Source organism: Gallinula chloropus, assembly GCF_964237585.1.
Source record: "Gallinula chloropus genome assembly, chromosome: 5".
NCBI lineage: Eukaryota > Metazoa > Chordata > Aves > Gruiformes > Rallidae > Gallinula > Gallinula chloropus.
Window position 1 is genome coordinate 78,421,497 of NC_140090.1, and position 12,711 is coordinate 78,434,207.

The 12,711-nt window shown below is 44.7% G+C and overlaps 1 protein-coding gene across 2 annotated transcripts in view; it reads left to right on the top strand.

Moving 5' to 3' along the window:
* ZRANB1 (zinc finger RANBP2-type containing 1) overlaps positions 1 to 12,711 on the top strand; it is a 44,830-nt gene that overhangs the window by 27,133 nt on the left and 4,986 nt on the right. For both annotated transcript variants that reach the window (XM_084264935.1, XM_084264936.1), the window contains 5 exons: positions 1,062 to 1,215; positions 2,590 to 2,661; positions 3,249 to 3,447; positions 7,521 to 7,641; positions 8,504 to 8,633. In XM_084264935.1, the coding sequence (XP_084121061.1) occupies positions 1,062 to 1,215; positions 2,590 to 2,661; positions 3,249 to 3,447; positions 7,521 to 7,641; positions 8,504 to 8,633 (676 nt within the window). The remainder of the gene's footprint in view (positions 1 to 1,061; positions 1,216 to 2,589; positions 2,662 to 3,248; positions 3,448 to 7,520; positions 7,642 to 8,503; positions 8,634 to 12,711) is intronic.

Here is a 12,711-nt window from a genome sequence, read left to right on the forward strand (position 1 = left end):
CCCTTCTCTTGCCTGTACCACTTCCTTCTGTGTTTTTGTGTGGTGCATCTCAGTTATGGTCATCTTTGCCCTCTTACTAAGTCCCATAAGGTATTCTGTGACCTTTTTTTTGTCTGTTTCTGTCATCTCAGACTTCTGGTTCTTTACCTGACCAGAGTTATATTTTTTTTTAAATTTTGCATCTGCCCCTCCTTTATTCTGCCTCCTTTGCTCTTCTGCGGCTTAATGTGGTTGTGAAAGTGCTTGTTCCTGACAAAAGTAGCATGGAGAAGCCCATAACAATGATGGGAATGCATGGAGTCAAGTGATTAAACAAATGAAGGAAGACAAATGTAGCTAGAGCCTTGAGAAGAGTATCTATTTATACGTGGCTAATACCAGTAGCCGCTTACACAGCTATGGGGTGGATGGAGTTACACATCTAAAAACCAGTTGATTTGCTGAAATACTAACAGATTTATTTTTCTGTTTGGTGATGTTTCAGTTCCTAGGAGTACTTACTCAACATACCGTTTGTGTAAATGCTTAGTAGTGGTACTTCCCCTTGCTAGGATATTAACTAGTGAAAACGCACATCTTTATATATATACACCCAGTGTCATCCCTGCATCACTTGACCTGTACCACAGACAGAGTTCCTTCTGTCAGCAGTGATTTGAATCTGGAAGAATTGAAGTGTCTTAGCTTAGTAGTTTTTGAGAAGATTCTTTGTAGGAAACTCTGATGTGCTGCAGTAATGATGTTCTTTGTTGAATGTAGACTGGGCACATGCATAACTTTTGCAGCATGTTTACTATTGCTACCTGTTACATATATATATATTTTTCCTATTGGAAGTGGTCATGTGTTAATTTACTTACTTGATTTCAAGAATTTTAAACTACCTTTGTTACCAGCTGCATGACCAATGAGAGGCAGGAATTCATTTAACCTTGCAGCATACTAACCGTTACACCTCCTGTGTTACTTGCTATCAAAAGCCTCTCTGCTGGTGGTTATCATTCCTGAGACTTCATGTTTGACTAGAAATGATGCTGAGGGCTGTAACTCTTATGTTACAGGTGTCACAACACGCAGCAAAGTGCATCCCTGCCATGGTGTGCCCAGAGGTCACAGAACAGATTCGTCGTGAAATCGCTGCATCTCTTCATCAGCGGAAGGGAGACTTTGCTTGCTATTTCCTGACTGACCTTGTGACCTTCACGTTACCTGCAGGTAGCTAACAGAAGGCTTCTCACTAAGGGAAGATCCTTCTTTTGTCACCAAGTTGAGGATTGCTCATTTTGGATGTATACTTTGGCTTTCTGGTGGTGGTAGCATCATTTCAGAGGATAGTGGTATAAATCACAGATTCCCATTTAGAAATTACCTATATGATGGGGTTGAGGAATTGGTTTCCACTCAGTATTTCAAACAAATGAGTGGGATTCTCCTGAAGAGCAGAGTGCAAACTTCTGACTTGATTGCTGGCTCCTGTAAACCAGTTTTAGTGTAAAAAAACCCTGATCAGTCATGCAAATAAAGACCCACCCACAGCACCCTGCCTGCACCAAATAGTGTGCTTGAGTCGCAGCTCTTGTGCTGAAGCATGCATTTCACATGTACAAGTCCTGGGGTAAGGGACATCTATCTGAGCAGGACTGGCAGACACTGGAATCAAGAGCAACTTCTGCCCTTGAAATGCCACATAGAGCCCAGTCACTATCCCTTTGCCTGCCTGAAGGAGAGTAGATGTTCCTGGTTAACTAGGTGATTTAGACCCTTAACTTTCACGTGTTTAAACTTCACAGCTGTGCTTTTAGCAGAGTTTTGCTAGTTGCTGGTCTGCTCAGCAACCCTTTCCTCCTTACCCTGCATTGAAAAGCAGCCCATGAACAAATCTTTAGGGTGTAGCAATGTTTGAGTTACCTTAAATTAAAATCTGTGACAGTGTTTGTTTTACATGACAGAGGAGTCATAAAAGTTTTGCCCATTATACTATTTTCTGACTTTGGGGTTTTTTTTAAGATTTTTGGTTTTTTATTTTTCCCTCTGGAGGTAGATCCACAGTTGCAGTTTCTGGCTGTAAGGCTCTTGAAACAATTGGCAGTAGTGGCATTTTCCATGCCATAGCTTCCCTGTTTTTTGTTCTCTGACCTGCAGACTGTGGCCTGCAGACCATTGGGGTTCTCAGCCTGCCTGAAATGCCTAAGCAAGTGGGTGTTCTGTACAGGAACCCTACCTTTCTGCTGGGCAGAGGAGTTAATTCAGATAGGTGGAAAACCACTGCTTAGGATAGTAGATGTGTTAAATCCTGCAGGGTTGAAAATACTGCTCCCCTCTCAACACCACCCCAAAGTGGTTCTCCACTTCTTCCCTCAGAAATCTGTTCACAGCCTATGTATGCTGTGACAATCCTTTCTACATGAAAGGTATGACAGACATACCTACTTCAGTGTGCTCTAGGAAACCTGTGGTCACAAATGACAGATCTGCAGATAATTAGCAGCTTTTCAGAGGAGACCTTGGGGGTGATGGGGTGAAAGCTGTTGTGTAAGTTCTCCTTAGCATCAACTGCTTCAGTGACTTATGTGCTTTTTGTTTTTCAAGATATTGAAGACTTACCACCCACAGTTCAAGAAAAGTTATTTGATGAAGTACTTGATAGAGATGTTCAGAAAGGTAACTGCTCTGAGAATGGCCAGTATCTCTCCTTGCTTTTCTTTAGAAAATATTTCTATTGTTAAAAAATCCCAGTAGAGAATGAGTGTGTGTGTGTGTTTATGGGTTTTTGTTGCCTGAAGTCATTTTATATACAGATTTGATGCTTTCAAATTAAGATTATTTTAATTTTAACCTTTACAGTGCTATTTCAGGCAAAGAGAGAGAGAATGGAGTCTGTAGAAATTCTGTTCTTTGAATTTTAAAGATTTTCAAAGCTTTACAGTCTTTAGTCACCAGCTCTTTAAAGAAAACTCAACAATCTTACCACTTCAGTAACAATCCTCAGAGAAAATGATGTTTTGTTTAAGGCTGAGGTTTGTTGGTGGGTTCTGGGTTCCCCCCCTTTCTGTTCTTGGCAGTATTTTGCCCAAGGAATGCCTTTAGTCATTGATTGTAGATCACCTATTTCTGTAGGATGAAGGCAAACTGAGTTTTATTCAGATAAATGGGTCAGCTGTTGAGCTTATCCCATTAAAGGTGCCGTTCAGATTCTCTGACACTTCAAACGACTTGGGTTTTTAAGAGAGGCTGTTGTGGTGTTGCAGAGCTAGAAGAGGAATCCCCCATTATTAACTGGTCGCTGGAACTGGGTACGCGCTTGGACAGCAGGTTGTACGCACTGTGGAACCGGACGGCAGGGGACTGCCTGCTGGACTCGGTGCTACAGGCCACCTGGGGCATCTACGACAAGGATTCCGTGCTGCGCAAGGCTCTTCACGACAGTTTACATGACTGCTCCCACTGGTAAGCTGGCTTTTGCATCAGCTGTGGGGACTGCTTTCCATGGAACAGAGGAGGTGGTGGCTGCCCAGCATTAACACGAAACACAGCCGCTGCTCCCCGGTTCACGGTGGGTTGTGTGCCTCAAAAGGATGTTGAGTCAGGCTGTGATTCATGGGGTGATCTAGATCTGGTGTGTTTAAAACACAGTGGCTGCTGGAAACTCGGACGTTCAGAACTCTGATGGTATGTGATACTCAGCAAAGAGCATTTAAAGCAGAGGAAAATATTTTCTCCTGCGTTCTTGACAAGAGCACACTGACCACAGCTAAGCCAGGAATTGACTTGCAGTGTAAATGGTGCACATTCCATGCCTTGCTGCCGTTGGAGGAAGCTTTGCAGAAGATTGTTAATAGAAGATAGCCTTTTATTCCTGCATAAACCTTTCAGGATTTTCATTCCATCTGCTTAGTTACAGCTTTGTTGGGTATTGCTCTTTTTGTTCCCATTCTGTCTGCTAAAATGAAGGCAGTAAAGCACGTTTAACTAGTGCTGTCCTATGGCCATAGAATTAATTTATCATTCTGTAAAACAACTTTTGTTGGTTTATGCTGGCAACCTCCTTCAGTCTGACACTGGGGCTTGCCTCTGCCAGAGGAAAAATTCTCCCAGTTGGACCCCCAGTGGTGTTGCCTGGGACTAAGGGAAAGATAACCCATAAAGACTAATAATTGAAGACAGAGGCAACTAGATGTCTTACGTTCCTGTAGTCGGTGACAACAGAAACATTCCCTTCAGGAATACTTGGGAGAGCAAGGGGACAGGCTCTGTGCTCTATGGGAAGTCGACAGCAAAGGTTAATTTTAGGGGTACCTACATTACCTTCTGTGATGACTGGCCACTGCTAGGAGAAAGCTCCCAAAATGAGCATCCAGAGCTGGATGCAAGGCAGTGGTGCTTCCATAACAGTTCTCCCAAGAATCCGTCTCCGAACGGGTCTGTCGCTGCTCTCAGGGTTGTTTATATGGAGTGTGCATCTCTGCCACGCAGGAATGTCCCTGGCGTCACAAGCAGTTCCCCTGAGGCCAGGACAGAAATTTATGATAGATCAGGTTTTGTTCTTTATGGTAACAAAAACAAGGGCAGTATCCAAAACTCTGCTGCAAGCTGCTGAGCTTTAAACCAGTCTCTCCAAATGTGTTTAAGTGCTCTTGGCTCACTGGTGCCTCTAACATAACACTCGTTATTTAGGGTGTATTAAAGCTGGTTAAGCTTTTCAGCTCTTGTTCATCAACTGACACGTTAGTGGTGATACTACATCAGACTAGAGTCAGAATTCCTTTAAAAATACTCAGATTGAGGGTGTGAGAATCACAGAATCATAGGGGTTGGAAGGGACCTCCAGAGATCGAGTCTGATCCCCTGCCCAAGCAGGGTCCCTAGGACGGGTCACACAGGTCGGTGTCCAGACGGGGCTGGAATCTCTCCAGAGAAGGAGACTCCACACCCCCTGGGCAGCCTGTCCCAGGGCTCCCTCACCATGAAGAAGTCCTTCCACATAATGGTGTGGAACTTCCTGTGCTCCAACTTGAGGCCATCGCCCCTTGTCCTGTCCCCACAGACACTGAGAAGAGGCTGCCCATTTCTTCCTGTGTCCCACACTTGAGATACTGATAACCATTGATCAGATCCCCCCCTTAGTCATCTCTTCTCCAGGCTGAACAGCCCCAGCTCACTCAGCCTTTCCTCACAGGGGAGATGCTCCAGGCCCTTAATCATCTCTGTAGCCTCCTGTGGACTCTCTCCAGGAGATCCCTGTCTTTTTTATCCCAGGGAGCCCAGAACTGGACACAACACTCCAGGTGGGGCCTGACCAGGGCAGAGTAGAGGGGAAGGATCACCCCCTTTGACCTGCTGGCCACACTCCTCCTGATGCCCCCCAGGGTCCCATTGTCTCTCTCAGCCCCCAGGGCACACTGCTGGCTCACAGCCAACCTGTCATCTACCAGGACCCCCAGGTCCTTCTCCACAGAGTTTCTCTCCAGCAGGTCATCCCCCAGCCTTTTTAGTTCAGGTCAGTTATAATTTGATCATCTTGTAATTGCTGTATGGGTTCTATGTGGGAAGATACGTTTAATTTTAATTCTGTGGGCCAGGATATGTAGCAGATTGAAGTGATGTTGTTGTCACTGGCATTAGTAATAGTTGCTGAAGGAATAGGCTCTTAGGTGCAATCACTGAACAACAGTGTGCTTAAATTCCACTAGATACAAGTCTTCTTCAGAGCCTTCAGAAAGACACTTGAACCTGGCTATTTTTATAGTCAGGCACAGAATATTCACACACCTCATCTGGCCTCACTTTGTTTGTTTAGATGCTGAACAAAGAGGAATTGATTTACTAGAGACAGTGTAGTGTCTGGTACTCAGAGCTCAGCAGTGAAGCTCCCAGGGGCTCTGGCCTGCACAGTCTTTCCCAGTCACCTTTGAAACAATTACACTTTTTAGTGAACTCAAAAGTGTGTTCTGATTTGTCCCTTTCTGTATTCCACTGTTAGCTTTTGCTGGAGAACAGGCATACACCCCAGGCTGGCATTCATACTGACTTTTTACTTTTACAGATGCATTCAGCTCTCTTATGTTAAACCAGAAAGTTTTAAATGAGATCAAAGTCTTGAGCCTTGACTTGTGTCCACAAGGCTACCTCCTGTGAACACCTACAGATAACTCTGTGTCTGGCTAACTCAGGGAAGACACCTCTTTAGGAAACACTCTCACAGTAGAGCTCTTCAGGGGGAGAGCTGTTTTTATTATTTGTTCATTATTTTTTTCCCCAACAAAATCTGGTTAAACTTCTTTCAGGAGACCTGGCAGGTTGAGATTTTAGGGGGAAAACAGGCAAAATATCTTACCAGCTTGCACAGATGGAAGCAGTTGATATGTCTGGCTAGAATCTGGAATGTAGACAGATCCAGAAGGTTCCCTGTAGATATATCAGTGAGCACACAGACCTATCAAAATGTCTCACTGATTGGTCTTTCCAGCCACACAAAGGTTTTGGCTGTACTTGGGAAAGCCAACCTGGTTGGGCAGGGCTGCTTTACACACCAAGACTTACTTTTAATACATCTTCACTGAAAGCCTAGGAAAGGTTTCTTCCCCACACACTGTCCATTTTCTCAGATGTTAATTAAATGAGTGCATTTCAATGGCTTCTTTAATAAGCTGAACTTCAGAATGGTTTCCCTGTGTTCATAGTACAGGCCATTGTTTACAAGCTGGCTTAGTGCTCCTCCCTAAAGCCCTGCTCCTGGAGGGATGGTGTGGTGGTGATTGGACTCAGTTTGAAACTCCAAAAAGCCAGCATCTGCTTTTTAAAGGTGTAGGTCATTTTTCTGTGTAGTTGATTAAGAAAGAGAAAGCATTAGGACTAAAAAGCATGCAAAAATGCTAATTTCAACAGAAAAATAGAAATCCTATGCCTTCAAAACTTTCAGTGTAAATCAGATTAATCCCACTTTCTAGCTTCTGTTCTTACCCACGTTGCTTTATCTGCTCCTTGTAATGTGAAATTACCACACTCTGCTCCAAAAGCTGATATAAAACAGATTCTGCCTCTTAACCACCACCTATTTCAGTTGATGCTAAGTGCTTTGTATTTAATTAGCTTGTTATACAGCTAACAATAGGGAATACCTGTAGTGCTTGTGTGAGAAGAATGAGCATCTCCTCTTAGGTGAAATGGAATGTCTTCAGTTATGTTCCCTGACATCAACGCTTAAATAATCCCAAATAAGGCTTCAAAAAACCTATTACAAGAACCATCAGACTAGCCAGGAGCCTGTTAAGAACATACATCTATTACAGCATGTTTGCTGTGGGCATTGTGATCCCAAGTGATTTCTTCAAGGGGGATTACCACGTAGAGTCTCCTGAAGGTTAAAACCAAACTAAAACAGAATCCAGTTTTGCTGCCATGTGTTCTCTTTCTTCTTTGCAGACTTGGGGTGAGGGATTACAAGTGTTGGGTGTTACTTTCATGTGTATGGTAGCTGAGTAAATATTTTGTCTTCTCTCTCTCTCCCCCTCACATTTTAGGTTCTATACACGCTGGAAAGAGTGGGAATCATGGTATTCCCAAAGCTTTGGTTTACATTTCTCACTGCGAGAGGAACAGTGGCAGGAAGATTGGGCATTCATACTCTCTCTTGCAAGCCAGGTATGAAAACTACTCTATCAAAAGGGATGTTTGAATCTCTGAGAAAATAACTTCCAAGAATGCAGAGTTCTTTAGGAATAAGAATTTTCATGTGTAAAGGAAAACATTCCTCTTAAGCCAGCAATCTTGGAAGTATTCCTGGGTGGACTCTTCTGCCACAATGGAAAGGTTCATTTGAAACTGTAACTTTGGAGCTTGCTGGTAAGCAGTGCAGCACAAAACATGTGGTGGCACTCTTGGTGTCAGAGTGAAGTCTGTAGAATAAAGTAATAGGTGTGCATGGGGTTAACGTTTTGCCTCCTGGCTCCTGTAGTGCTGATCTCCTAGAACCCACCTACAAACAAATCTGTGAGCTTACACTGCCTAAACTTCAGCAAGCTGCTCTTGCCAAACCACAATTTACACTACTATAAGCTCACAACTGTAGGAATATTTTTAGCAACAAACCATTCTTCAAAAGAGGAGTTATTTTCTTGTGATTTGTTTTGGATGCACCCTTTTCCTATCATCAGAAGGTATTTACCTTAGCCTGTTCCCAGAGGAGTGAGTTATTTTTAGACTAAAGATTATAGGGTTATGTAGAGTTTCATTTCTAACTGGGAATGAAATATGTTAGATTCAATCTGGGCAACAGGACAAGGAATTATCACTGACAGATTAAGTTCTTGTGCAAGTTGAAAACATTTTTGCTTATTTTTAAACTGATATGTAATAGTCTTTCAGCCCTTTGCTTTTCCTGTCAAAGCTAGATGACTCTTAAAAGCATTTGATATCTCAGTTTGGGGACTGTTTTTCAAATATCAAAGTAGAAAATGGTAAGTTCTCTTTCAAGTAATGTCTGTCTGTCTTCTGTTTGGTTCAGCCTGGAGCGAGTTTGGAGCAGACACACATTTTTGTACTTGCACATATTCTTAGAAGACCAATTATAGTTTATGGAGTAAAATATTATAAGAGTTTCCGAGGAGAAACATTAGGATATACCCGGTTTCAAGGTAAGCCTTCTGCTTTTCAAGCTTTCTTCTAAAAGTGTTCAGCTAGAAATCATAAAGGAAGTTGAAAGGAGAGAGATGTTAAACCACTGGCTGGAAGAGGATGGAGTTTGTCCAGAGAAGCTGGGGCTGCCCCTGGATCCCTGGGAGGGCTCAAGACTGGGTTGGATGGGGCTTTGGGCACCTTGGGCTGGTGGGGGGTGTCCCTGCCCATAGCACTGGGGGGCTTTGAGAGTCCTTCCCACCCAAACCATTCCTGGATTCTATGAATTAGCTTTCTTCAGCTATGAAAAAGAACAAACCATCCCTTCAAAACTTGTGATTTTTCATCGTGTGGTGGGCTTGCTGCCTGTAGCCATGGTAAAAACATCTTCTGACTGACCTCCACACAACGTGCCTTTAGTCTATAATTGATAAGAAATACTCTGGCTGTGAGAAATTACCAGAGGTGTCTGGTGTGTGCTGCTGTAAGACACAGGAGGTTTGATAAACAGAATTTCAAATTCCATTTGCTCGTGGCACTAATGAGTGGAAGTGTTCCTTTTAGGAACTAGGCTGTGTTTAGTGTTTCCTGGAGGAGGCTCATAAAGGTGGGGGCAAGGCAGGCAGACGGTGTTTGTGTTGGCAGAATTCCTCACCAGAGTGACAGTGGAATCTGCTGGATGAGCTTGAGGACAAAGGGATGTGTCCTGTCACTGCCCAGCACTGCAGGGAGGGGGTTTGGGAAGTGACCCTCAGGGACAGTTGGGAAGTAGGGGTCACTTATTTCTCTTCCCTTCTTTGTATACCCCATTAAAGCAGGAGGCAGGGGTGTACACAGAAGGGTAGAGAAACTAAAGTAGGGTGAAGAATGATGGAGTTGAGGGTTTTACTTTTTTAATGTAGTTGATGAGAAGAGGTGGCAGCTTGAGTGTGTGTATATGTACAAGGCTGTGAAAGGGAAGGAGTTCTGTTCAGAAATGTTCTAACAAAGGTTGCTGTCTGAGGTCTGAGATCAGGCACTCCAGTTACCAGCAGTGGTGGACTGGTGATGAAAATCTCACTCTGCCACAGTGAATTCCACGATGGGGTTAAAAGGAAGTTTGAGAATTTATCTGTGTTTCAGTAATTCACACTTTGGAGCGAGTGTGATGTAAACACTGACCTGTTTCTCAAGCAGTACTATAACTTTGCATAGTTTGATCAGGTTCTTTCTGGCTGTTTCCCCTCAGTCTGGGCAAACAGCCTAGCTGTCCTGAAGATAAATACAGAGATGCTCAGCTGACTCAGTCCGGTCTCGCTCGGATCTGTGTGGCTGGAGTTCTGAAGATGCAGATCCTATTCTGCAAGCCAGATACGTGTTTGGGCATTGTGCTCTGTGTTAACAGTTCAGTGTTTGCCTGTCTTGGATTGGGAGCATCTGTACGTGCTCAGCAGTAAACACACCTGGTGTGGAAAGAACTGTTGGATCAGGCTGTCCTACTGCGTGTTGGGCTGCTGGTTCTCTGCGTGGTTCAGCTTCCTGGCCTCTAATAGATCTCCCTGACTACTCCCATACAGTTGTTTTACCCAGTACACAGCTATTTATTATCTATAGCTCAGCACAAGGCTTCCTGAAACATCTCTTTAAAAGTAGTACATTGACTTGGAAGGGTGGGAACCTCGTAATACACAGAAGAGCTCCAGGCTGCAGTGTTGATGTCAAGGATGTAACTTCCTACAACTATTCAGAGCCTTCAGAAAATCTGAGAAGCTGGTGAAGTCCTGTCACTGCTCAAAACTTACGTGAGGAAGTAAAATACTTTTTTGAAGAGTGTAAAATTCAGTGCTGTTTGTAGTGGTGTTGCCTTTTATTTGAGATGATAAAAGGGCAGGCTGGCAAAGAGCAGTTACTGCTGCGATACTGATCTGACACTTCAGGCTTGTGTCACTTCCAACTCCAAGGCTGAGTGGCTTCCACAGTGTTTCCACGTTATAGATTGGGCATTGGAGTAGCCAAGTGTTACCTGGCCTAAATATGCTGAGATGTGTGTTCTTGCTCTCTGAACCAGAAGGTAACCAGGTGTCTGGGCTAACCTTTTGCCACACACACGCTTCCAGGAGTTTGTCACACATGGATTTATGACTGGAGATTTTTCTTGCCATGGCCGCATCTGTCCATGCCTGGGAACAGGCAGCATTGCCAGCAGGTGAATCCAGGAGCCCTGTGTCACTTGTCACACTACCTGCAGTTACTCCAGGCCTTGTCTGACCACATTTTTGTGGTCCCTTTGTGCTGTTGAAGTGCCAGCAGTGAGCTGAGGCCAGGCAGCCCTGCTCAGAGCTGCTCTGGCTGCCAGGAGGGCTCCCCTGTCTGTGGTGGGAGTGTTGCCCAGTGTGTGTCCCTCTGCTGAAGTGCTGAGGAGTGCTCAGGCCTCTGGCTTACTGTGTAGCACCCTGCCTGGGTTTAAGATCACATTCACACACACAGCCCTTCCCCTCCCGCCCTCAAACCTCCAGACAGATCCTGGGTTACCCCAAGGAAAGGTAGCTAGATTGCAGGTTACAATAGCAATGGGGAAATGGATTTTTTTAATCACTTATTTAACATTGTGGTTCACCTTGTAGCAGCTTGGGATGGCCTGTGAATCCCCTGTCACCCCCCACATCATCTCTCTGATCAGAATTATTTTTTCTCCTGGGGTTCCTTGTTCCTACTTGGTGTAACTGCTGTGAATCCCATAACTGACAGCCTCCTTGTTTCCTGGATGGCACTTGGTTGTTAATTCTTCTTTAAATATTAAGGCTTCAACAGTGAAGGATCAGTTTGCTCAGCTTCAAGTGTACTCCTAGTCTAGCTGCATGTGTTCAGTGGCATGATACAGCTTTTAAAATTAAACAGGAAAAAAGGTGACTGAAATGATCATCAGGTCAGGCTGGAGAAACTAAATCCCCTGTGGATGGCTTCCAGGATAGGTGGCAGCCTGTGCTCTGTATTTTCTATGGCCTGTGTGCATGGCAGCTGTTTTTATGCTGCTGTGTTAGTTTCAGATTGACTTTTATAAATCTTGGGAGCACTGGGTGTTCTCCCAGGTAATGCCTGAAGTCCCTGTCTTGTGGAGCTCACCCCAGAACGCTGAGGAGGAATGGGGAGTGTACACAACTGTCTGGCTTGGGGAGTTGGTGGGGCACTTGTTACTGAGGTAAAACAATGTGGAAATAATCACCCAAAGGTTGCTGGATTTCAGTGTAGAGGTGATGCTGAGGTTGGTACGTGCTTGTGTAGGTATCCTGGGGAGGGGGCAGAGTCTGGGATGGAAGGAGGGGAAAATACATCTCTCTGTTCCCAACTTGTTGAAGAAAAGGGGTGTCGATGCTGTTTGGTGTTCAAGGCCAGGTTGGCTGGGGCCCTGGGCAACCTTGTGTAGCTCCAGGCCTGGAGGTTGGTGTCCCTGCCTGTGGCAGGGGGTTGGAGCTCTGTGACCCTTGGGGTCCCTCCCAACCCAGACCAGTCTGGGATTCTATGATCGCTCAGTTTCCAGCCCTCAGTGCTCGATTGTTTTGCTGGTGAGTAAAGACTGGAAAACAGTGTCTGAGGTTGTTTCTCCACTTGTGCATGAAGCATGAGTGAGCTTCCAGGCGCTGAGGGACTCCCTCTGTTACATGTAGTGTTGCTTTCAGTCAGTCTTTGAATCTTGACCAAACAGTTGGCTCTTTCCCTAAACAAAAAGGCTTGAAACTTTTTGGTTAACACTTACACCTTGTTCTGCATCTCCTGTGTTTAGCCTTGAGTTAGTGAGACTTCCTTGTACCAGGGTGGGTTGAAGGGAGTGCTAAGAAGGTGGTGAACAACTTGTTCTTAGATCTGGGTGTTGTAAAAACTCCATTGAGTCTGAATCTCAAAGAAACAGACAGACTTGTGGGTGCAACTCAATTGTGAGTTCAGGAGTGGCAAAAACCAGACCAAACACTGTTACTGGTAGTCCCCACTACCTTTTATACAACAGCAAAGCAAGCTGAGCCCCAAACTTCAGTGAGTAAAACCTCCATCCCCCCGGGGGGTTGCTGTGCTACCTGCCTGCTCAGGGTCAGGCCTGGCTGTTCCTAAACCATCCCAAGGGAG